Source organism: Melospiza georgiana, chromosome 6 (assembly GCF_028018845.1).
Source record: "Melospiza georgiana isolate bMelGeo1 chromosome 6, bMelGeo1.pri, whole genome shotgun sequence".
NCBI lineage: Eukaryota > Metazoa > Chordata > Aves > Passeriformes > Passerellidae > Melospiza > Melospiza georgiana.
Window position 1 is genome coordinate 7396115 of NC_080435.1, and position 23663 is coordinate 7419777.

Sequence of the window (23663 nt, forward strand, 5' to 3'; positions counted from 1 at the left end):
AAGTCTAGCATTAGTGTTTGAAATATGCAGGTTAATCAGGGAAACTTCAGTATTGTTTACAGGACATCTCAGGTCACTTTATTGCTGTTTTAATCTCAGCTCTCTTAGAAGGCTGGCAGGCTCTCTTCACATTCACGTGTGCTAAGACAAAGGAGCAACAAATCATTCCAGTGTGGGTCAGCAAGTGGAACACTTGCAATTACTGCACAACACTAATTATATTTTTACCTGGGACACAGAACTGAGAGCAGACTGGATCTTTAAATAAATCCAAGTGCTTATACACCAACATGTCCAATTACATGGCATAAGCTTAGAGGCATCTTCAGATACTGAACCTAGGCTAACTAAATTCATAGCTAAATCCAGGCATTTTTATTGTGTTGCTTAGCTATTTAATTGCCTTTTGGAAATACTTTCTCTTCTATTGAAAAATGACATAATAGACTCTGAGCAAAATGCTTTAGCCTTTTTCTTTTAGGTTGCCTCTTCCCCATCCATGAAGTACATAGCTAGGGATATTTCAAGCAAAACTCTCCAACTGTAAGTTTCTGTGGTCTCCCATTTCTTTGTCTATGGCAAACTACCTTCAAGGCATGCAGTATGCTGTAAAAGGTTAATTTCTGTTGTCAGCCAGGCAATGAGATATTTGTGATACTTTAATCTTCATAAATTAAGTGTTTGAATGTCTATCCTCTCCTCTGTTTCAGTCTACATTTTGGTTTACTAGCTGCTGTTAACACAATACTGGCCATTTAATCTTGATGTTCACCCATGACTTAAGCCTTTTTCCAAACAGCTCTGAAGCAGTTCACTCCAAGTGGCTGGTGGAGGCTCAGCTGAGTTCTGTGAGTCTGACTGAGCCAGGTCACTCACACATGCTAGGCCAGAATAAGAATGTCACTACAGAAGGTTACTACAAACTCAAAATGCATTTCAGCAGCAGTTTCAGGCAGATGTACTAAGTAAGCCATTTTTAAGCAACTGCTTGTTTGCCTTTGTTTCTCTGGCAATGGGAGATTTTCCAGTTTTTTGTTCCCTCAAGCTCTTGGGTTAATCAGTCCCTATGTTGGAATATACAGAGCACTAGGATCAGGTCTTCCCAGCAGCCTCACAGGCTTTCAAAGGCATGAGGACAGGTGAGATAAAGATGTTGGATACATCCTCCCTGCTGAATGGCACTTAACAACTGGGCATAAGTGCACTTGCAGCAATTCAGGACAAAAAGGGGAGTTACCCCTCTATAGGTCATTTGTGCTAGCCAGCAGGCAACTTCCACAGTGCAACCCTCATCACAGTGCAGGGGTCTTTGGCAAAGCAGGGAGTGCACTTCTAGCCCTGTGTAAGCCAAGAAGATATTGGAAAGGAAAAAAAGAGGGTCTCTGCTGTGCACTAAGTGCTCTTGAAGAGAGGTATAGCCAAAATAATCTAGATGCATTAGAAACCCCAACATACACAAGTCAATTTAGGAATCCTAAGCAGAACAGCACTGGAACGTGGCTGTCATTTTAAAACCAGCCTTCATGTGTCAAAGACCATTCTAGTTCAGGGAGCATTCAGTCAGCTCCAACTTGCTGCACAACAGGTCTGTTCAGAACTCATTAGCCTGAACAGCCACACCATGCAAGACAGAAGCTTCTTTCTTGTGTGCCTCAGCTATACTATCATTCATTCCTGGGGTTATCCCAATAAAAATGAGCGCAGTGAAAAGGGATGTTCAGGTTGTAGCTGTGCAACTTTAACAGCTGTCTTGTCAGGGAAGCCAACAAGCTTGCAGGTGGGGGGATACTGAAAACTTATAAAATATATGGGAGAATAGAGACCTTTCTGCCAGTCAGCTTGATGGAGCTAAAAAGGGGAAACAATAGAAGTTCCTTATTACACTGCATATCAAAAATTCATTGAACAGGAAGCCTGGAGGCAGGGCAGACCTCAACACCCAATGCACTATGGATGCACGTGCACTGAAGTCAAGGAAGTATGCTTTCTCTCTTTTATAGAGCTCCATGAAAACACCTCCTTTCACTCAGTTCAAGTCAAAAGGGTCTGCTTCTTTCTGCACTCCTACACTACTGTAGTGGTCAGAAAAGTCTTTATTCATCCTTGTTTATTTTTTAGAAAATCCCTACAGATCTAGATGTTTAAATGAAGCATTAGTTACATGGAATATGTGCCTTTAAAGTCCAGAAGCTGCTGGATATACTGCAAAGGTGGGTTGGGGCCAGGAGTGACCCAGTGACCTCTGCAGGAGATGCTGGTATGGCTGTGAGGCACTGGTGGGGCAGCAGCAATCATGATCCAACCTTCTCAACATAATTGGCAGGATAGAGTCCAACTTGACCAGTGAGAAGTCGGCCTTTGCACCAGCCCTGCTCATCTTCCTCACTAATCTTCATTAGTTCTTCACCTAAAAGTAAGAACAGTCATTAGGAGGCAGCCTTGAGAAAGGTAGCATGGCATTTACCCACCTAAGATGACTTTATAAAAAACAAGACTATTGGTCTCAATCATCACACTCTTCTCCCCTTATCATAATGCAGTTTAATCAAAGCCAGAATCACTGATCTCTTCAGTATTTATACTCAGTACTATTACCTTGGCCAAGGAACTTAAACAGACCTTCACTTCTATTCAGCATCAGAAATCTTTTGGCCCTATAGTTCTGCCTGCTTTTCTCTCCCTAAGGAACATGCTTACAAACCAGAGTTATCAGACAGATCTGAGACATTTTTTTCTTAGTGGCTCCTCTGATAGGCAAGTGGGGAGGAAATTCAAGAAGCTGCTAAGCTCTGGCTGGTAGGACCCAAAATGTCTATTCCATGATGGAGTATCTGGTTTGGCCAGTAAGGCATGAGATCAACAGATTTCTCAGACTGGGAAAGACCTTTAACATTCCCACATCAACTTTGGGAGGGGCAGAAAGATCCCCTCCTCAACCAATAGAAGGTCATACTTCTGCCAGAGAGGGAGGTCTGACTGCATCAATGGGCACATCCCACATTGGCAGAGTCTCAGAAAGTCACTTAATAAAGTTCCTTAATGGTATGTGTTGCTCAGAGCTGACTCAAAAAGGAGATGACTACAGCTAACAAGTCATACCCCATTTCATCCGCTGAGTGGAAGGAAAGAACAAAGTCACATTCTAGAGCACCCATATTGCAGGATATTTTAAAGCAACAAGTTAATGTTAGAAAGTTTACTAGTATGGTAACACTGCAGCACAGATATTGGCCTCAGGCACAAGGCCCTGCTATGGAAGGACTTCAGTGACTTCCAGTGGGTGTGTTTTGGAGAGCTACAGCACAGAGATACCATGTAAAACTCAAAACAAGCAAGATCACAGACACTCCCAAGATCATGATGTCCACTTGAAGATGAGAGGAGGGCACATGAAAACTTAAATTTAACTAAAGGAAGAAAAGGGGACAGGTCTGTTTGCTCCAGCACTCAATCCTCTGCTGCAGGCCAGGATCTCCATTCATGAGATACCCATTTTGAGCAACAGTTGGCATAGCTGTTTTTTGCCAGCTGACCTCTGCCTTCAGTAGTACATGTCAGTCATGTGAGCTTCTCCCAAAATATCTATCTTCTCATTATTTGAAAAGACAATCCAGAACAGCCGGGTAATTTTTATATCAATGGTGCAAGGGAGAAACATTTAATAAAGGTTCAAGACACAATTCAGAATAAATGCCCTGAGAAGAGGCAGGGGTCTGTTCTCCCTGCACTCTGACCAAGGCCTAGGCAGTCTCTTGCCATGTGGCCTCACTACCTTGTGGTCTAGAAAAAGCTGGATTTCCCACTGTGTCATCCACCTCGAAGGACCTGGCAGTGGTCAGACCAAGGGAAGAATAAAGGTCAGTTTTCAAGTGGACATCCAATTCTTACAGAGTGTTGCAATCATTCATTGAGCCCAAGTGAGGACAGGGGAAGGTTTGTAAGAGATTGGTGCTTCTGTACCTGCTTTAAAGCTCAGCTCATCAGCCTCCTGTCCCGTGTAATCATAGAGTGCTCGTACCCGTACACCTGGTACCTTCAGGTCTTCCTCATGCCCGTTGGCATCCAGGCACTTCTTGGGAGTGTCCTCATCTGACCACTCTGAAATGTCTTCCTTCCCTCCGCTGTGTGTGGAAGGTGAGAGGGGACAAGATGGTTGTTAGTGGATTGATCTTTCACCAACCTCCTCCTGAGTCATGCACCACCCTGAGTCCCCCTGAGACTGCTACAGGACAGGGTGCAAGAGGCCCAAAAGTCAAGCAAGGGCAAACAGGGAAGAGAGATCCCAGAACATAATAGATTTTGTTGAGAGCACCCTAGCACTAGAACCCTGAGGGCCAGGAGGTAACTCACTGTCAAAGTATTTTTACACAAACACACTGTTCATGACCTCCTCCTAGTCTAGCAGACCTTCTTACACAAGGAAGGCCAGTCCTAACTGGACAGCCCAGCTGCATCCAGAATTGTTCCAGCCAAGAATAAGACAGAGAGGAAAAGCTGTGTTTTGCATCCTCACGAGATGTCTGGAATTATGTTTTCCAAGTCAGGGACAAGAGCAGAGAGGAAAAGCAGGAGAGGACAGACACCTGGAACCCAAAAAACCCTGCAGAGGCTATGTTCCATACTAACTTCACATGGGTTGGTGCCTTCAGGGTGTCATAGAAGAGACTGTTCTGCTCCTCTTGATAGGAAAACCTGTAGATTGGCAAATAGGGCCCTTGAATCCAGTTAACTGTGAAATACAGCAGTGGCCTTGAAAAATCTCTATATCCCCATTCTTCTCTGCTCAGTTCACTTCTTCTCTGCTCAGCCAGAATCTACCTTTTAAACCAGGACAGCTACTGTAACAGTTGTTTGAGCCTGTTTTGCTTCTCCTTATTCTTCAGGCTTGCCTCCTGGCAAGGGAAGCAGCTATACTCAAACTTGTCAGGTACTGCTCAGCACCATACCAGGGAAAAACAATAAGAATTTGTTACCTTCATTTAGGAAACCACACAACCCCCAACTTTTCTCACCCTGTCTGGGAGGAAGAACTGGGGAAATGCATGCCAGAATCAGACAGCACTAGCCAGACTGGGCTAAATCTTTTCACTAGAAGGATCTTTACCAGGAAAGCATTTTGTGAGGCAGAATGTGCTAGACAAAAAATCCCAACAAAACAAACCCAAAACCATACAGCTACCCTAAACAGCATTTTCTACATGGCCTTTTCCAGAGTGCCACAGGTAAGGCCATGGCCAAGAGACAGGAAATCAAAGAGATTACTCTTATCAACCCAACTCATTCACGACCCTAGGCAGGACTGTACTTTTCCTAACATGATGTATCCCAGAATTCAGCCTTTACCTTGTCTGCAGAGGGGTCTGTGAGACAACACCATCTCGTGCAGGCAAAATGCTGGTCAGTGTGACATCATCAGCCATCTTGCCACTCTTCTCCTTCTTGGTGATTTGCCTCTGTGTTTCAAGGGACCATTCCTGTCCAGGGAAAACCAGTAATACCATCAAAGCCACTCAGATAGAAACACTCTGCATCTTTTCTACCCAATACAGAACAACAGAAGACAAGGTTGTACTTCAGTAGCAGCTGAAGTGGTCAGCTCAACAGCCTTGCTGGTATAGCAGGCTCATTTCTGTTGAATCCCAAGGTACAACATGAGAGGCTGTGAGAAAATCATCCCAGAGAGCTGTCCCACCTCCTGTTCTCTGACCCTGCAGTTGGATGGCTGGAGTATAGCTTGGCAGCCTGTGTGTGCCCCTTTGGGCAGCAGACAGCTTGCAACACAACAATTTCAGAAGAGCCCAACATCCTGAGCCTGCTGAGCAAAGACATGGTCTTTCCAACACAAGACTAGCAACAGCCAGTTTCAGCTGAGCAGCTAATTGTTTGGAAATAGCATTACCAGAGTCTAGAATGCCACCCCACCTCAAACTGAGGCCAATTCATGGCCATGCCTGGTCCATGAGTGTTGCGCCACCACTTCAGGTCCTCCTGGTTGTCTGCAGCCATGATGACTTGGTGGAGATCCCGATACAATGCATGAAAGCTGCAACCAGAACAGACAGAACCACCACTAATCAAATCCCTCAGCAGCTTCCCAAAAGTCAAGTAGGAAGGAAGAGATTAACCTCATGCACAATTACATAGCACCCTCAATCCCACAGGATTGAGCACCACCTATTCAGCCCTAGGAAAACACAGCCTCCCTTTCTGGAGAGTCAGCCTGGCAAACGGGACAGGCTTGTTTGGTGTGGCAGTGCCTAACAAGTGCCAGCAGAGCTCATTAAGTGAGCACTGAAATAACTTGGCACACTCTCACACATGGACAAGGAGGTGGCTCAGATTTGTTGTCTATACCATAGAAGGGGCAGAGAAGATTTTTGGCAGCACCTGTTACCCCTGTGTAATGTCTGCTTAGGGCAACTCGTGAGCATTACTTCACAAAAGGTCTCTCTACTAAGGGCAAAATAGGAATGGAATAACCCTCAACACCAGATGGCAACAGAGTTACTACATTCCTTAGCCTGGGATTACATACATAGCTACATGAAGCTTTTCATAGGATGGAAGTACACAGGACAGTACTGGAGACTAGTGAAAAAGGAAGGGTTCAAAGGCAGAAAATCCTCTCTGGGGAGCATGGTGCTGCCTACAATCAAAGACCCCAGCACTGGTCACCCTACAGAGACCAAATGCCAATTCTAATATACACTTCAAAGGGGAAGAAGTGAGATCTGCCTGATGCAAGCAGCTTCCAGACACCCCAGAACTGGCACCCCTCACCAGAGCCTAAGCACTCCAGGCTGGCAGAATTCCCCTCTGCATGGGGGCCAGTACCTTTCACTGGTGGAGAGGTTGAGATGCTGGTGCAGATTCAGAAGCATCTCCTTGAAGAAGCACAGTCGCTTGCGCTCTGCCTCCTGACAGCCCTCAAACACTTGCTCCATGTCCTCCATGTAGCGGGGATTGTAGCGATTCAATTCTTCCAGCATCTTCTCATACTGATCCTTGCACTGTAGCAGGAACACAGCAATGGTGAGATGTGTTGCCCCGATGGCAAAGAAGTAACAACCCTCCCTACTCTGGCTTGGGACTGGTCAGTTTTTTCCCCCCTGCACTGTGGAAAAAATACACCAAAGAATTAAGAAATCCCACAGCTGATGTGCCAGTCCATTGCTCTCCTAATATTCTTGGAAGTTCTCTGTTTTTCCTTACTACTCTCTTTCATACAGGACCTTCCACACATTCCCTCTTGTGGAGAGACAAATCAGGTATTTTTGGTAGCCAGGTCTTTCAGCTCTACAGGTTCCACTCCCTGCACCAAATCCCCTACACTTTTTTCATTTTTTATTTAAATTCATGTATAAATTAGGATCTTGCATAACTCCAAAGACCAAGATCTTAGTTACTGAAGTCTCAGTCTAGCTCACTAAAACCTCAGATGATGGGATTTCACATCTTACAGGCTTCAGCTGAGTAACTTCACGAGGGACATTGCTGCCAATGCTTTTCCTTGAAAGGAGTGTCCTTGTGACCCTCATCCATAGAACACACACACACCTTCTCAGCCTCCTGAGTGCACTTCTCGACACGCTCCTGCAACTTGCGCATCTGCTCCTGTGAGACAGACGAGTCTGCCTTGGCATGGTTCTCCCTTGTATGGGCTGTTTTCTCCTCCTTCCGGGCTGCATGATAGTTTTTCTTAGAAGTCTCCACCTGCAGGAGAAGGGATGCAGAAAAAGCTGTGATCCTGCACACACTGATCCTCCAATACTCAGAGGAGGCATGCTAACATTTGTTAGAGTCTGCAGCAACCTAACAGGAATGCCAGTTCAACATTTAGTAAACAATGCTTCAGTGGGAAGTGGTACCTTCAAATGATCTCTTTTTCAGTGCTCACCTGCTGTGCAGGAATACAAAACCTGTTACCAAAGTCTTCCTATATGGGAAGGAAGTTATAAAACCACAAGAACATGAGATCCTCGAGATATCCATCCTTCTCTGGGAATTGTCTGCTACTCTGGCTAACCTAGGTTTGTTTGCTCAGTGGCTCTTGAAATCAGGCAGCCAGCTCAAGTACCCTTATCTCTTTTTCCACATTCACACTTTGCTTACATCTTTCATCTTCTTCACCCAGGGCTTCTGGGCTTTGCGGAACCCATCCTCTGCATCCTTTGTTTCCTTGAAGCCTCCAATCATCTGCTTGTGGTAGGCCTCCTTCTGCCAGGCCTTGATCTTATCGGAATCTTCACCAGCCAGGTGGTTCCGGACAGCCAAGTGAATTTCACTCAGTTTGTCTGCAGCTGTCAGGAAGGCATGCCAGGCCTTTTCCAGAGTACCATACTGCGGACCTGCAGGAACAAGCACCAGAGAGACTCTTATACCTACTGCCCCCAGAACGGAATGCAAAATCTCTTCCTCTTGCATCTACCAGTATGGAGTCACTTCCCCATCCAACAAGTCAGCACTGACTGGTCTCCACATTTCCACCAGGCAGCATCTGGACTGGCTGTTAGAGCTGGATGAGGTGGGCATTTCTTTGGGCAGCTTCAACTGTCCCAGACGGTGCCTGCTAGGAGAAGGGCTCTGTAGAAAAAAAATCCCTTCCCAAATCTGGCTTAGGCTTCAGAGCAGAGAGAGCAGAGAGCAGCATTAATTAATGACTGAGGCTACGCTTCTGCTCCACAGACCAGCAGGTCCTTTGGGACAGCTGTCCCATTGTCTCCTGTTACTTTGTGAGACACTATCAGTTTGAACACACTGCCACTAAATCACAGCATTAGTAGTTATTCTAAGACTGGAGGAGAAGACAGCTAAGACATCCTTAAAGGGGGTATCTCCAGATTGATTTAAGACATGGACTGCCCAAGGACTTGCCAAACTAAGCACAAAGTTTCTTAATTTTTAATAACCATGCAAATGGCAAGAGAACACATCTCCAAGTGAATCAGAGGACTGACTCAAAAATAGGCAAATACACAAAAAAGACACCCAAGAAAGTTACCCCCCTTCTGGGGGAAAGCAAGCCTGTCCCTCAAGGAAGCAATGTCACCTCAGTAAAAGATAGCACTCAAAGAGGGGAATGCAATGACTGCTTCCTGTTCCCAGTCTGATATGCCAACTTTACCTCTCTCCACATTGGTCCTCCACTTACGGGACCATTCTGTGAGCTGCTGGGCATAGTTCTTCTCTATCTTGGCTCTCTCCTGGAAGCAGGAGATAAGGTCATTGCAGAGCCGGTAGCCATCGTCCACACGTTTCACTGTCCGCTTGTAGTTCCCAGCCTGCAATGTCACACAGCATCATCCTTTAGACCACACTGACTTTCACATTGCTACAGTACATACAAGAGCAGGTCCATCATTGCACGGGGAGGGAACATGGGTCCTTCTGAAGCATCTGGGCTCAGACCCTCCTCTGGCTGTCTCAGGCAGACACAGCACTGGAGGGAAGAAGCTGAGATGCTTTGCTTGCTTCTCTCACAGCTCAGATCAATGTCAGCTGAACAAGGAACTCTCATTCCACAGTATCTATGGAAGAAAGACTCACTACTCCCTGCAGTAACACACAGCATGGCACTGAACCTTCCCACAGCTCCTCCCTTCCACTCCTCAAGGGCAACATGTCACCACAGACCTGGAACTCAACCCAATTCCACCAGTGGGTGGTAAGATGACACTCCTACCTCCCTCACATTCCAATTATCCTTCCTTACCTCCCAGAAACTGCCCCCAGGAGCTTCCCCGCCAGCATCATCTTCTGATGACATCACCCTTTTTTTCTTGCAGCAGAGAATGTTTGCAGATTTCAGTTAACCTGAGAAGAGAGAAAAGTGATTTCCATCATAGCACTGGCTGAGCCTTTGCAGATAGCATAGTTCTCCATGGCTCTTGGAGCTGGAGGAGCCCAGCTTGCTGCCCTTCAGTCAAGTAGTGTCATCAGTGCCACTCTAGCTGCAGATGGCAAGGTCCAGCAAAGATGCCCAGGGCTGAACTGGCCTCCTCCCTCCCTGCAGACAAGAGGCCTCCTTGGCAGGCCTGTAACACATTGGCAAAGTTGTGGAAGACAATCTTGCCAGCCTTGGCTGTGCAGATATCAGACATGCTCATGAATCCAACACTCTTCAGCAGCACCAAATACTTCGGCAGAGATTCTGTTCTTAACCAAAGCCCTGGAGAGGGTATCAGAAGCTGAGGTAGCTAAAGCTATTTAAAATCTGCCTTGAAAAACTTTAAATAAAGTCTTGTGTCAATGGAGATGACTCCAGCTTCCCAGTATGACTCAGGATTACAGGATTACAACCGACTGGGGAAAACAAGGTTGAGCAGTCAGCAGCCAGGCATGTCTTGAACGGGGAGGAGCCCTATAAGCTGCCCACCAGCTGAACTGGGCTTGAGCAGAAGTACAGAAATGTGCTGGGGCATACCCAGCCAAACAGCAGCACAGCACAGTTACCCATCAGCACTGCTTCCCTAGAAACATCCCTGCACAGCTGCTCTCTTCACTGCACTCACTGCATTAGGCTCAACATCTAGATTGGCAGGTAAAAGGTTCCTGTCATTCTCTGCTGTGTTAGAACTTCTGCCCATTCCCCTGTGCTAGCCTGCACTGCCAGTTTGTTCCTGATGTGGTATGGAGCCATGAATTCCTTGGGGAGAGGTTCAGGGTTGTTCTTGTGCAAGAGTGAGAGAAGGAGTAACAGGACCCAAGCGCAGTCACTTGCTGACAAACCCAGTTCTTTTCAGATGAGCCCAGGTTAATGCAGCATGCATGGCCTTTGCTGCCACTTCTCCTCTTGCACATTCCTAGTTATAAAAAGCTTCCCTCACACCCCAGAGAGGTATCTGCTCATTCTGCCAGCCCACAGAGCACACAGCAGAGAAGAATATCAGGTCAAGAGTCCACATCTCCCACCTCACGCAAATCCTTCTTGGTGGCGTGAGCTGCACAGTGAAGTGCCCCAACCCAGACTTCAGGAATTTCCCACATTTGCCCAGTGTCATCCCATGGAGTGTGTCAGAAGTGTATTAGTGCTGTTCCATTAGCCTTCTTCAGAAAGCTGGAAATGCTGAATTCCAGTCACTGAAGCAAGTTGTTAAATGGGATATGACATCCAGGTACACAAACCTTGAAAAATTAATTCCTCCACCATGCCATCAGCTGTCCCTGTCCTCCCTCCCCACATTTGTCATCTGACTGCAAAGCCATCTTACAACCTCCAGGGCATGGAACTCTACTCCTGGCCTCAGTAACTACATACCTGAAAGCTGAAAGCGAGACGCTGCCGCAGAGGAGCAGTGGGAAGCTGGCAAGTGTGCCTCAAGCTCTTCAGACTCTGAAAAAAGACTGGAGGAGACAGAGATGGACACAGTCAGACACTCCTTTGCAGGGATGATGCCTGTTCTGATGCACACAAAGGGGTGTCCCTTTTCTACCAGCTACTTAGGAGGGGCACCCTCTGATATAGCAGCTGCACCCACTGTGCCTCCCGAGATGCCATGTTCCAGCACGTAGCAGAGATGCCAAATCCTTGTGTCACAAGATCTAGCCCCAGAGAGAGTTAAAATAGAAACACTGGGGTGGCTGACAGCACTGTGCAGGAAAGGTAGCATCACAACAGCTGAGCACAGGGAATGGCTTGGGCCAGAAAGACCTAAAATAAGCACCCAGGCACCCCACGTGGGTCCTTGCTCCCCCTCACTGGATAGTGTCCAGTTTAGCAAACCCCACTGCCTGCATGGCCTTGCTGCATACACTTTTACACAAAGCTGCCTTTGGAACAAAGAGAGAAGGACACACACATACCTTCTCCAGTCTCTTCTACTAAAGATGAAGATTTATACACAAGTCAAAGAACTTGATAACTCTACATAAAGAAAAAAAGAAAAAGCCACCAAAAGCCACCAAAATGCATATTCTGATCTACAGTTCCTTTAGTACAAGAGCATCTAGCACTGCACTGGTACAATGTGGCCCTCTAGCAGGAAGGCTCTTTTGTCCCTTGCTTCTGTAAGCTGTTCCCATCTCATTCTCAGAAATACTTTATTTTGCTATATGGTACAGGTAATAGTCATCAGCCTTCCACAGAGCAAAGAGAAGTACAAGGTCTGCAGAAGCTAAGAAAAGCCAGGGCAGAACAAGATATTTTTGTTTATCTCACATTTACATCCCTGGGGATTTACCTCAATCTAAAAAGTTTATTTATTAAAAAAAAAAAAAAAGGCAGACAAAAATAATAAAAAACCTCAACTACAGACAAACAAAAAAAAAAATCCCTTCTCAGTCATCAGCATGCACTCAGCTGAGGCTAGAAGGTTAGGGCAGCTGAGAGTAGAAACTGCAAAACATGGAAGTGGGATCTTTAGCCAGATGGTAAGACCATTATTGAGAAGAAATGAAAGAAGGTAGGGAAACAGAAGGAAATAAAGAAAAGCAAACTGGGTTTTTGCAAACTATTGACTTTTGGTGAGGAAGGGGAAGGCAAGAGGTTGAGGGGGAATACTTGTGACTCTGAGTTGTCCAGGTCACTGGATTAAAGGTTATGGCTTCCCTGTAGTCCCTGAAAAAAAAAAGAGACTAAACATTCCTAAAATTGCTATGATTAAAAAAAACTTTGTGAAGGTATGTAAAAGTGTATTTAAAACCAATCCTTTCTTTCTTTCTCTTGATGAAGACAGATCAATGATACATGACACATGAACACTGTATCACTTTTTCCACACTACTCCCCCATCCCCACTTTTTCAGGAAGCAATGAATCACAAACATGCCCTCCATCTCTTCTTTCCTATTCAGGCTGACTACATGGCACTGTAATTTGCGGAGTAAATGTGGAAAGCTGTTGTATGGCAATATGTTTGTTCATTTGAGGGACAGTCAGGCTAAGCAAACATCCCAAACTGTGAATCCATTCTTTCTGCAGTTTCCATGTTAGAATTTGAGTCACATCTGCTTGCTTTTTCAGGAGTCACAAACTCAAAATAAGCATATTCACTATCACTAACAGGCTCTGAAATATAATAGTAGCTGTGCTGGATCAGACTAAGGTTTATCATGGCCTCATAGCCTTTTTAGACAGCAGCCAAAAGGAGATACCTTCCCTCACTTTGACAACAGAGCAAGCATACATGATGCCTCCCTGCATGCTCTCCAAGCCTCTAACCACTTGCTGACAGGAACTTCCCTGAGCTGGATGTGCCACCTATGAATGAGCACTCAACAGATTTCTCTTCCATTAATTTCTTCAACCTACTTTTCAATTCATATGATTTTGCAGCATCTGTAATATCATGTGCCAAAGCATGCCACAGCTTAAGGCTTTACTGTAGTCATCAGCACAGTAGCTGGGGGGAAAATACAATGAAGTGATATTTCTACAGACTAATCTCCATGACTGAGTAAGCAGTCAGTTGAGTACATATTTCCATAGCAGTTGTAAAGCCTTTATAAAAATCCAGAAAAATCCAGCTTGGTAGAAGCAAAAAGGTCAAAGAACAAGAAGGACCCTTTCCTGCTGGCTTTTTCTGGACTTTACATACTTCATGAGCCCATGTCAGTCAGCAGATCAAATTGGATCTGCATGCAGATATAGGGAAGGTACTTAGTACTGCACAGAGGGGCTGAAAAGAACAGCTGCTGCTGTCACCCTGAGTGAGCCCTGGATGAGCAAGTAGATTGCCAGTCCACCCCTTCATGCCAGTCTATTCCTGAAACACCACATGGTGTGAGCCACTAAGTGTTTGAGACCAGGGAAAACCCAAGTTTGACGGGAAAAGTAAATATATGTGCCAAAGCCTGGACATTGTTTGACAGCAAAGATGACAGGGATACCTCATGGACAGCGTGTTTAGCAATGATTCAGGAGGGCTGGCAGGGCCTGTACAGTATGAGCAACGTAGCTGGAGTTCTATTGGATGGACTACAGTTTTGGAGTCTTGTATGTGGGCCAGTACCACACACACTACTCCTCCTGATGCCACTGCCACCTATGCTAAGAGGAGGCTATCTAGCAAATCATATTTGCAGGGCAAAGGAATGTTTATGCCTACCTTCCCACCTTTGTTTATCAGCTCTCAGAGTTAAGAGCTACTTAAGACCTCACAGCAGCTCCTGCAAGATAAGGTCTCTGAAGAAGAGGGAAAGAGTGACTACATTGTCATTCATTTCACACCTCCAGAGGATTAATGGATAAAGGCATCACAGACACCACTACAATCAGCAACATCAGGCAAATCCAACCATGCAAATGACAGCTACAACTATTTCTGCGTGCTGTGTTAGAAAAGATTCCTCCCTTCTTCTCCCACATACCTGCTCTCACTTAGTAGCCAACATAATTATTAGGCCACACCTGCTTTCAACCCCCTATTAAGTTATCAAAAAAATGCTTCTTGTTCTTTAGCTGCAGAAAGATGGAATGGCTCATGACTGTCTCACTGGTACTGAGCTCCACTCAGGAAAATACCTGAGGGCTCATTGTGATAGAGCTGTTTCTACCTTTAAGCCATGTTGTTATTCTCACTCGTGATCCAGTCAGGGACACGTCTCAGACCACAGATCCCTGCCCTCAGACCAAGGTCTCAGGCTAAAACATTCCCTTTCAAAAACATGTGAAATCCATTATGCATTGTAGGGTGTACCCTGTTGCTTCATGCTTTCACAGCATCTGTGCAACAGGGTCCTGATCCACAAAGAAAACGTGTAGATCCAAAAGTAATAATAGCTGTTGTCCATTGAAAGCTTTCCCTCAGGCAGGTAAACCACAGAAATTCTCTTCCATCTAGACCACATTCCAGTACTTCCAGCCTCCAAATGCCCAAGGCACCACTTCTATGCGTTGCTTGACTGCCTCCTGAGAGTCCTTATGAGCAGCTGTTTTCCTGAGTTCCCCAAGATCAAACCTCTGAACTCTCCAAGGGATCAAAGGGCTGCAGTCCTGCAGGAATTCATCCACACAAACAAAGCTTGTATATTGCACCAGACAAGGCCTTCTGCTCAACTCCCCTTTCCCAACTACAACAGCAAATGCTGGATACAGACACATGTAGGAACAAACTGAGTAACATTTATCTAGTAAGTGAGGCTTTGGTGAAGACACGTTTTTATTGTGGATCAATTTCTATATAGGTGCTAATGCCAAGCTAAGCAAAAGTTGTAATCAGTAATAGGTTGCTACTAACCAATTTCCACCTCAAGACAACTACCACCAGAAAGCAGGAATTTGATACTTTCTGCAACCAATTTGTTTGATTCCCTGGTCATTCTTCTGTACAGCACCACAAGGCATTATTTTCCCTCCAAAAACACTGGCACTCTAGTATAGGTTGCAGATGAACGTTTCAATCTGAACAATCCAACTACACAAAATGGCAGCCCCTCCTTCCCTTACAGCATGAAATCCTTTTTTTTTTTCCCTTTCTAACTTGTCAGAATGAAACTAGAGAGCTGAAGCCAGGAGGTTCCACGTCACTCCAGCAGTGTAACAAACTCGACTGCTGTTGGTACAGCAGAGCTAGGAAGGTCCCCAACAGAGAGAATGAAATGGGGCATGGGACAGGGTGTCCTCTCCAGACTCCCCAGCTCTGGAACTGCACATCCAGTAGCTCTGCACCAGTAACTGGGATGGTGTCCTCTCCACTGCCATTATGTAGGCAGTCTGGCATTTATAGGCATACACTCACCTTTCTGAAGAGGGGACAGTTCTTGTCCACTGCTAGAAAGAATGCCAAGTAACACAAAGATCCCCCAAAAATTCCCTTAGAGGTATTTATCTTATTGCAGTGTCACACCCTCAGCAGTCACCTGACTGGGAAAGGGACTAAGCCAGTGTTTCCCAGCCTCTCCCTAAGGACTGAAGCCTGCCAGAGCTGTCTAATACAGTTTCAAGGAAGATTTCAGCTCATTTCTCCAGCCAGGGAAAGGTCAGAGAGACAGCAGGCAGAACAGTAACTACACACAGAGGTCACTTACAGAAGCCCATCTCCCAGCCCATGACTCTCTGGAGATCATGTGGCTGTCCACTAGCAAAATTCTCAATGATTACACCAAAATACTAAAACACAGCCAAGATTGAAGAGCTGACCCCCTGAGTCCAGACCACAGCTTCTTTAGCTTAGTCTTCACATTCAGATCAAGTTAATGTACTGATGACAGGCATTCCCCATGTGCCACCCCAAGCTGTTTTCAAAGTGCTCATGCAGAACTCAATCCTTTCTACTGTTAGCTATTCCCTGTCAGCAGCCAAGGCTACAGGACAGGCTTCTACTAATACACTGCTGCTGATCTAGGGGTTAAGATTCCTGGCTGACATAGCTTTACCAGACAGAAACTGTTTTACCAAGAAAAATTTAAAAATCTACTTTTATTTCCAATATGATGTAGAAGATCTTTAATATTACAGGAACACAGATCTATTCTGGTTAACATGACAGTATGAGACAATGTTAATGAAGGAATGTAGTGGGCTATCAAGGTAAATGTCACATTTTTTCCCAGTTGTTCTTTTTATTTAAAAAAATATCAATCTCAAATACAGAGCTGAAGGAGGGAAAAAGCCAGCAGCGAAGCATTGTGTACCATACTCAAACAGGGCAATAGGCTATGTTAATTTTTATTCCAAATGTTGCTGGTATAACTTAAACATGTATGTTGTGTCTATATATTTAGCAGCTGCAGCTGACAGCTTAGTAAGAAGCCACACATCCAAGTTACCAGGAACAGCACTACCCTAGCTGCTTTCTTAGACCTGTTAACAGCATCATTCGTGTTCACTCCTTAGTCACAGCATGCCCACTTTCCAGCTCTCACACTCCCTCTCTTACCACTCTCTCAGGGCAATGGTTTAACCCAGGCAGATATGGAGAACCTGTAATTGCTGCTGTCCCACTCCCTGGCCTCTTCACTTGTTTGATTCTACGCTGGATATTGCCCAGGGTACTTCCCACCCTGCTGCATCAGTCTCTGCAAGCAAACACCAAACACCTCCCTTTTCTTCAGATGGGACCCCAAACTACTGAAAGTTCTTTCTTCCTAAATCACTGATAAACAGGTGTTTAAAGCTCTAGTAAAAGCTAGTATATCCCTCCTCAGCAGTCTCAATCCACACTGAATGCAAACATTTTCCAGGATTTAATCTACATCTTATCTGGTAATATTCTTTTCTGCATTTATTAACTGGCAAGATCAATAGCCCATTCTGTAACACAGTCGCCTGGAACTTTAAGTAAAGATAAGTTATTGCAGTAGCAGGTCGGACCAGTCTCTCCTCTCCAACTAGGATTGGAATAAGAAGTTTGGTTTGTTTGGACAAACTTTACATGAACAACACTCATCCAAACAGAATAAAATGCCCTGGACTCATCTAACCCTGAGTAAAGAAGGCAGAAGCAATAGGAAGTGGTGAGCAGGGGTGTTTCCTGTGGTTGTGGATGGGGAGTGGGTAGGGGGACGAACTCCAGTAAGTTCCTGCCACTGGAATATTCTCCTGTGATTGAATCACCTTGCAATGCCAAGAGCAGGGATCAAGTTTACATGAATGCATTAGAAGTCCTAAGGAAGCAGATTGCACTCAATGCAATCAAACTTTGTGGGAGCCACAAGCCAGTTGGCTCCACTCTAACAATGAGCTTCTGGTGGTTTCTTGCTTCACTAGACTGCACAGCAGTCAGAAATCTCCAGCCTTCTCTCCTACCTTCTCCCACTTGGAAGCCACAGTGAGTTTTTAAATCATTTGTAGTTCTGGAGCCTTCTGGGTTTCCTTTACCAACAGTTGTATTTTCCACTGGCTGCTTTTTGAAAAAGGGGAATGGGAAATAAGAGTTGGAAGAAATTTGTCCTTCAGACCAAATGTGTGACAATCATGGTAAATTATTTCAAAGTACTGCATTTCTTTATCTATGGCTGCATCAAATAGGTTTCTGGTTTTACATGGTAAAAGCTGATTTACTAGAACTGCTTATTATGTGAATACTTTCCTTCCAAATATTCATATAATGGAGACAAAAACATTGAAGATCATCCTCAAGGCATTTCTGAAGTTCATCCAGTTCCCTGAAGAGTTTTGAGTTCCAAACAGTCAGTAGAAGGGAGTGCAACCAACTCCTTGACTTGAGAGCTGAGTAAGATAAAACTGAGTGCCAGGGCATCTCTCATGGTAAAGAAGAATGAGGTTAAAGCATCCTACCCATTGCTTCTGTTCCAGCTGTGACCAGTTCCTCCACTTTGACAGCAAGGCTCTTTTTTCACCTTTTGTTACCAGAGCTAGGTTTATTCTGCAGGAAAATCTAAACTGCATACAAACAACTGCAACTTAAGGCAGATTTCAATACCATAAGAACTGGAAGGACTGCAGAGTAGCTTTTACACAGAGTCATTTTGCATTTTTTTATGGGACCAGATGTGAAAAGAATGCATCCTTTGCTCTGTGGACTGAGGAGAACTTATATTCCCTTTGTAGCATCTCCTGGTTCAAGAAGAGTTTGGCAGATCAGCCACTTGGGAGGCACTCCACTTCTAAACATATTCATACACCTTTCTGACAGATTTCCCAGAGATACAGGTAACAAGGTTGAAGTAAGAAAGCCATAAGGAACTGGCCTGCTCTGTGGAGATTCATACTTCATTGAATATTAGAATGGTTTGGCTTGGAATGGACCACAAAGATCATCTAGTTCCATGCCCATCTCCATGGGCATGGGCTTGGATGGCACCCATTAGACCAGGCTGTTCAAAACTCCATCCAACCTGGCCTTGAACACTACCAGGGATGGGGAATCCACAACTTCTCTGGGCAACCTGTTCTAGCAACACTTTAAGAATTTCTTCATAGCATCTAATCTAAATCTCTCCTCTAGTTTAAAAGCATTCCCCCTTGTCTGATCACCATCTGCCCATGGAAAAAGTTGGTCTCCCTCCTTATATAAGCTCTTTTTAAGTACTGAAAGGCTGAAATTCTTCTGCTGAAAGGCCACAAATACTTCACACATTCTTCTTGAAGTTCATTGCCCTGCATGTCATGGAGCAGCTTTTATCTACTTTCATAGTATCTGCACAGAATCTGCTCCTTAATATCAGTAGTGCCTCTTAAAATAAGTTTTTGGATCTCAGGCTGAAAAACAGAACTGTTAACACTTCAGAACAGAACTATTATCACTTCATATCCTAAATTTTATTCAGAATACTTTAGGAGAACACAGGCAAACAGGGCAGGCAGCCCAAAGTACACACGTGACAGGATAGATTTTAATGTTCAGCATCACTGGAATGTCAGTTGCTTTCTCAGTCCACTGCCCAAAGGAATGATTTCAGTTTCTGGTCCTCAAGATTCACCCTGACATGTGAGGAAAGAACACTGGAAGGCTTTTTAAAAAAAAACCACAAGCACAACAAAGCAGTCCAGTGGGCTTTATTCCCCTGCAAGGCTTCCTGAAGCAGCTCAAAACCCTAGCTGTTTGCTTGCATTGGAGTAGAAGCCTGCTGGAGTCAACAGCAAGGTTTCCCATGGGTTACCATAGCTCACCAGTCCTTGTCCAAGGCAGAGCTGACTGAAAACATCAAGAAGCAGAAGTAAATACTTTCAATCATTCAAGGGGTCAAATGTGCTACATCTTCTCTCAATCATCCATGAAAGCTTCTTGCCCTTGTCAGAAAAAGCAAGGCCACTTCAGAGCTCTGCAGAGCAGTACTGCAGCTGGTGCAGCTCAGCACCCTCAGGAGTGGGAGAGGTTTGGCTCAGCAGCAGGGGTACTGTACTGAGGGATGGCAGGAAGTTACTACCAACAGCAAATCACCTGTAGGTGACTGAAAGGACTATGTCCCTGAGAGCCCAGGAGGCAAGTACTGGGTCTTCCTGCAAACAGGAGAGACACAGTTTGGGGCAAGCTCACAGTAGGGACAGGACTGAGGAGGCTGAAGGCTTGCCAGCACTGTTACTTATGGCTTGCCTGCAGCAATTCTAACTCCTCTAGCCTGGAAAAACTTAGTTGCAATAAATAGAGTCCTACCACAGTCACCTATTAAGAGAGCATAAAATCCCATACAAACCTAATGCCTCTGGATCCAGGCCCCTGGTACCATGGAGATCTCTCACATGCCTTTTCAACAAACTACAGTGCCCAGTGACAATCACTAGATTTAACACACAAATTCCAACTATCCCAAGTCTGAAAGGCTCATTCCCATCGTCCCATTCACAGCAAGGAGAAACCAGTGAAGGCTCAAATGTGATTAGGATGCCAGTCACATTTACTGCCTTACAGCAGTGCCCAGCTACTGGAGACTAATGTACCATTATTGAAACAAAGCTGGATGATTACAGCAGAGGATGCACCAGGTTCTTTGTACAACATTTTCCTTTGTGCTGCTGGAAAAACTTGTGCCCAAACAGTCAAGAATGCATTTTGATGTTAACTTACAGCCATCACCATGCTGCAGGGTAGTGGCAAAAAGCAACCACTTGAACAGCTTCTTAACTGCTTCAAGGATGCCAAGCTCTTTTTTAATTCTTCAAAGAGCAAAATCCTAAATTCTTTGTGAAAACTTCCAGATACAGCAGTCACTGTTTTCTGACCCATCCACTGAAGTCTTAGACTAAATATTAAGGGTTTTTTAAAATCTATCTGTCACAGTTGCCTCTCACAGAGTACCCTCTACACCCATTGCACTGAGTAACTAGTGATAAAACAGCTTGCCTGATCACAAAGTCTGTTTTAAAAAGATAAGAGCTCCTTAAAGGGCTTAAACAGCTCTTGTATTGTTCAGGCATTTCCCCATGAACTCTCAAGAGCAGCCCAAATTCACAGATCACTGATCAGCTGATGGCAAAAATAGAGGCAGTTTATTAATGCTCTCTGATCAAGAGTATAGCTTTTTCCACTCAGGCTATAAGCAGATACTTTTAGCTTTTGTTCAATCCCTGGATGCTAGCCATGACACAGACCAACAGTTCAAACAACAACTGAATAATCACCGGCCCTTGAGATGGCCAGAATAAAGAATATACAGTGTTTGCCCTGCTTGCTGATATCATGAGTTCTGACAGAAGCTCACATCACCCCGTTGTGGTGGTAAAGGCATTCTTACAGCTTTGCATCTCCTAAGAAGTCCCATTATTGTATTACTGTATATATATTTTTGTATTACATATTCATATTATGTACATATATATACATTACATAATATATATGTATATATAATTGTATTATTGATATATATATGCATGCATGCGTGTAAATATACATTGATTCTCTGATACATATTTATTTTCTTTTTCTTGTAAATTTATGAGCATCCAGGGAAAGCCCAGAAGATTCAGGCTAGGTCTTGTAAAATCCACAAAAACGTAAAATTACTAAAACCACCAATCATTATCCTGTGAAGAAATTAATTTGGGTCCATAAAATTTTCAGGCTTTTATGACTTGGTTACACACATGGTCTGCCAGTGACCTGCAGCATTTTGGTGCAGTCCAGCCACACACAAGCCTATTCACTTGTTGACATTTGATAATAGAGTTTCAGGTGGGCAGTTGTTCTCGCCCATACACATGGGTGATACACTCAGGTTACTGGTTTTTTTCAGCTTGAGAAGACAGTCTTCCCCTGAACAAGTGCAGGCAAGCCAGAGAAGCTCAAACACACAGATCAGAAGAAAAAAATTAAAAAGCCAGTAAAGCAATACAATGGACCAGGCACAAAACAGGGAAGGCAGCAGGCAGCTGATCAAGCTCACACATTCATTCTGTTCCAAGCTGTAACTCAAAGGACAATCTAGTAAATATTTTAGGGAACTTCTAGAGAAATACCATTAATTACACAAAACACTATCAAAGCAGACTCCATCCCACACAAAGCACGTTGTGGACTTCAGGGAAAGGTGAATCCTTACATGAAAGAATGTGCCCAGTTACACAACTCATGGGCAGAAGCTCCACTTTGACTCCACCCAAAGACCAGCTCACACCTGGAGCATGGAGTATCGGGACCCTGTCATTTTAGCCCACACACTGCAGTTGTGCATTCTGCTCTCATTCCTTCCCGAGAATGACTTGAGTCACGCACTGTAAGGCTTAGTGACACTTCAACGTCAGGGTGGAGTGAGAGGCTCTGCTTGGGTTCTGTACTGCAATCAATTATCCTCGTATCAGAAATTCCTTTGTGCGAATTAGACCGGCAGCTGATTTGAAAGAGAGAGAAGTTCACTTCCAGTTTCAGGAAACAGGGAGCACCAGTTCTCTAAGGTGGGTCAAAGAGTGAACAAAAAGGCCAGACTACTTCCTAGGGCCAGGAACAAGTGTCTGGCGGTGGTCAGCTAACCTCACCCGCCCCACCAAGCCTGAGCCTTCTTGCATACCTGAAGAACTGAAGCAAGGAAAGAACACATAGTTGGCACAGAAAGTGGTGGAACAGGTTAATGCGTTTGGGCCACGCTAGCTTCACTTATCGATAGCTTTGCAGAGACCGTGGAACCCTCCTCCCATGCCCAGTGACAAATCAGACTGTCTTCTCAAGCGCTGGATATTCAGGCCCACTAATACCCTCCCTGTTTATCAGCTTTCTCCTGCCCTAGGCTGGAGAGGACACGGTAACCCCAGCAGCCTGCCAGGGGCCCGGTGACACAGCCACAGGCAGCACCCCTGGTGCCTGTCCCTCGCCCTCCCCTCCCTGCTGTCGGCAGCCAGAAGAGAGGAAGAGGACGAACAAGGACAGAACTGTCCCGTCTGCCGAACTTCTCCATTCAGCTGCCCCGAGTGCGGCTCACAGACCGCCAACAAGGACACTGGAGACAAGGGACTGCAGCCCCGCTAGCATAGGCCCCGGCGCGGCCCCTTTCCCAGGGGGTCCTGGGAAGCCGCTTTATCCCCACTCTGCACAGCGCTGCCAGCGCCCGCGGCTCCGGTTTCAGAGTGGGAAGCGGCTCTGCGCGGATCCGGCACAAAGAGGCCCCTGTCCCCGCGGCGGAGCGGAGGCGCGGGCTCCAGAGGGAGGGGGAGCCTCGGCAGCCCCCAGTGACGGGGCGGCGACAGCGGGCCGGCCCCGGGAGGCCGGCGGCGGGGCACCCGGCGAAGCTTAGGAACGCAAAGGGAGCGAAACTCTGGCAAGAGCTTCTCCAGCCCCTCGCGAACAACCCGCCGGGACCGCAGCCCTGCCGCACTTCCCAGCCCCGCGCGCCGCCGCTCCCGCACCTACCGGGGGTCTCCGCTGCGCCTCCAGACGAACCGCACCGAGCCGCCTCCCAGTCCCCTCCTGCCCACAGCCAGCGCCCAGCCGGGTACCGCCTCTCCCACCCGCCCCCTTTCCATGAGGAAACTTTTCCCTCGCAGTTGCCAGCGCGTCCCGAGACGCGCTGCCCGCCGCGGGAAGGCGGCGCCGGGACCAGGACGGGCTCCGCCGCCAGGACCCCCGGCACCCCACGGGGCACAGGACGGAAAGGCGCCGGGCCCGGGAGAGCGGAGCCCACAGCCGTGACCCAGCCGCTTACCTCGCAGGCGGCGTGGCACGGCGGCACGCTCGGCAGGCAGCGGTCACTTGGGGGAGGGAGCGGTTGAGCCCTCCCCCTATTTCAACCGCGGGAGTCGGGGGTCCCGCCCCGCCTCCAGCAGCGCCCGCGGGGCGGGCCCAGGCTCCGGGCGCTCCGATGGCAGCGGCGGGGCAGCTTCGGCGCAGCTCCCG

General features: G+C 46.1%; 1 protein-coding gene across 2 annotated transcripts; it reads right to left on the reverse strand.

Moving 5' to 3' along the window:
• Positions 1 to 2092: 2092 nt before the first annotated feature.
• PACSIN3 (protein kinase C and casein kinase substrate in neurons 3) lies at positions 2093 to 23540 on the reverse strand. Of its 2 annotated transcripts, XM_058025924.1 has the most exons (12): positions 23473 to 23540; positions 11258 to 11343; positions 9713 to 9813; positions 9125 to 9281; positions 8113 to 8348; positions 7558 to 7713; positions 6835 to 7010; positions 5923 to 6043; positions 5344 to 5474; positions 4627 to 4692; positions 3961 to 4121; positions 2093 to 2407 (listed from the first exon to the last, which is right to left on the reverse strand). In XM_058025924.1, the coding sequence occupies exons 3-12, from the start codon at positions 9764 to 9766 to the stop codon at positions 2292 to 2294; spliced, it is 1374 nt and encodes a 457-aa protein (XP_057881907.1). In that variant the 5' UTR covers positions 9767 to 9813; positions 11258 to 11343; positions 23473 to 23540; the 3' UTR covers positions 2093 to 2291. The 2 variants fall into 2 exon arrangements, with proteins under 2 accessions (XP_057881907.1, XP_057881909.1); XM_058025926.1 differs by lacking the exon at positions 4627 to 4692.
• Between the last annotated feature and the right edge of the window lie 123 nt (positions 23541 to 23663).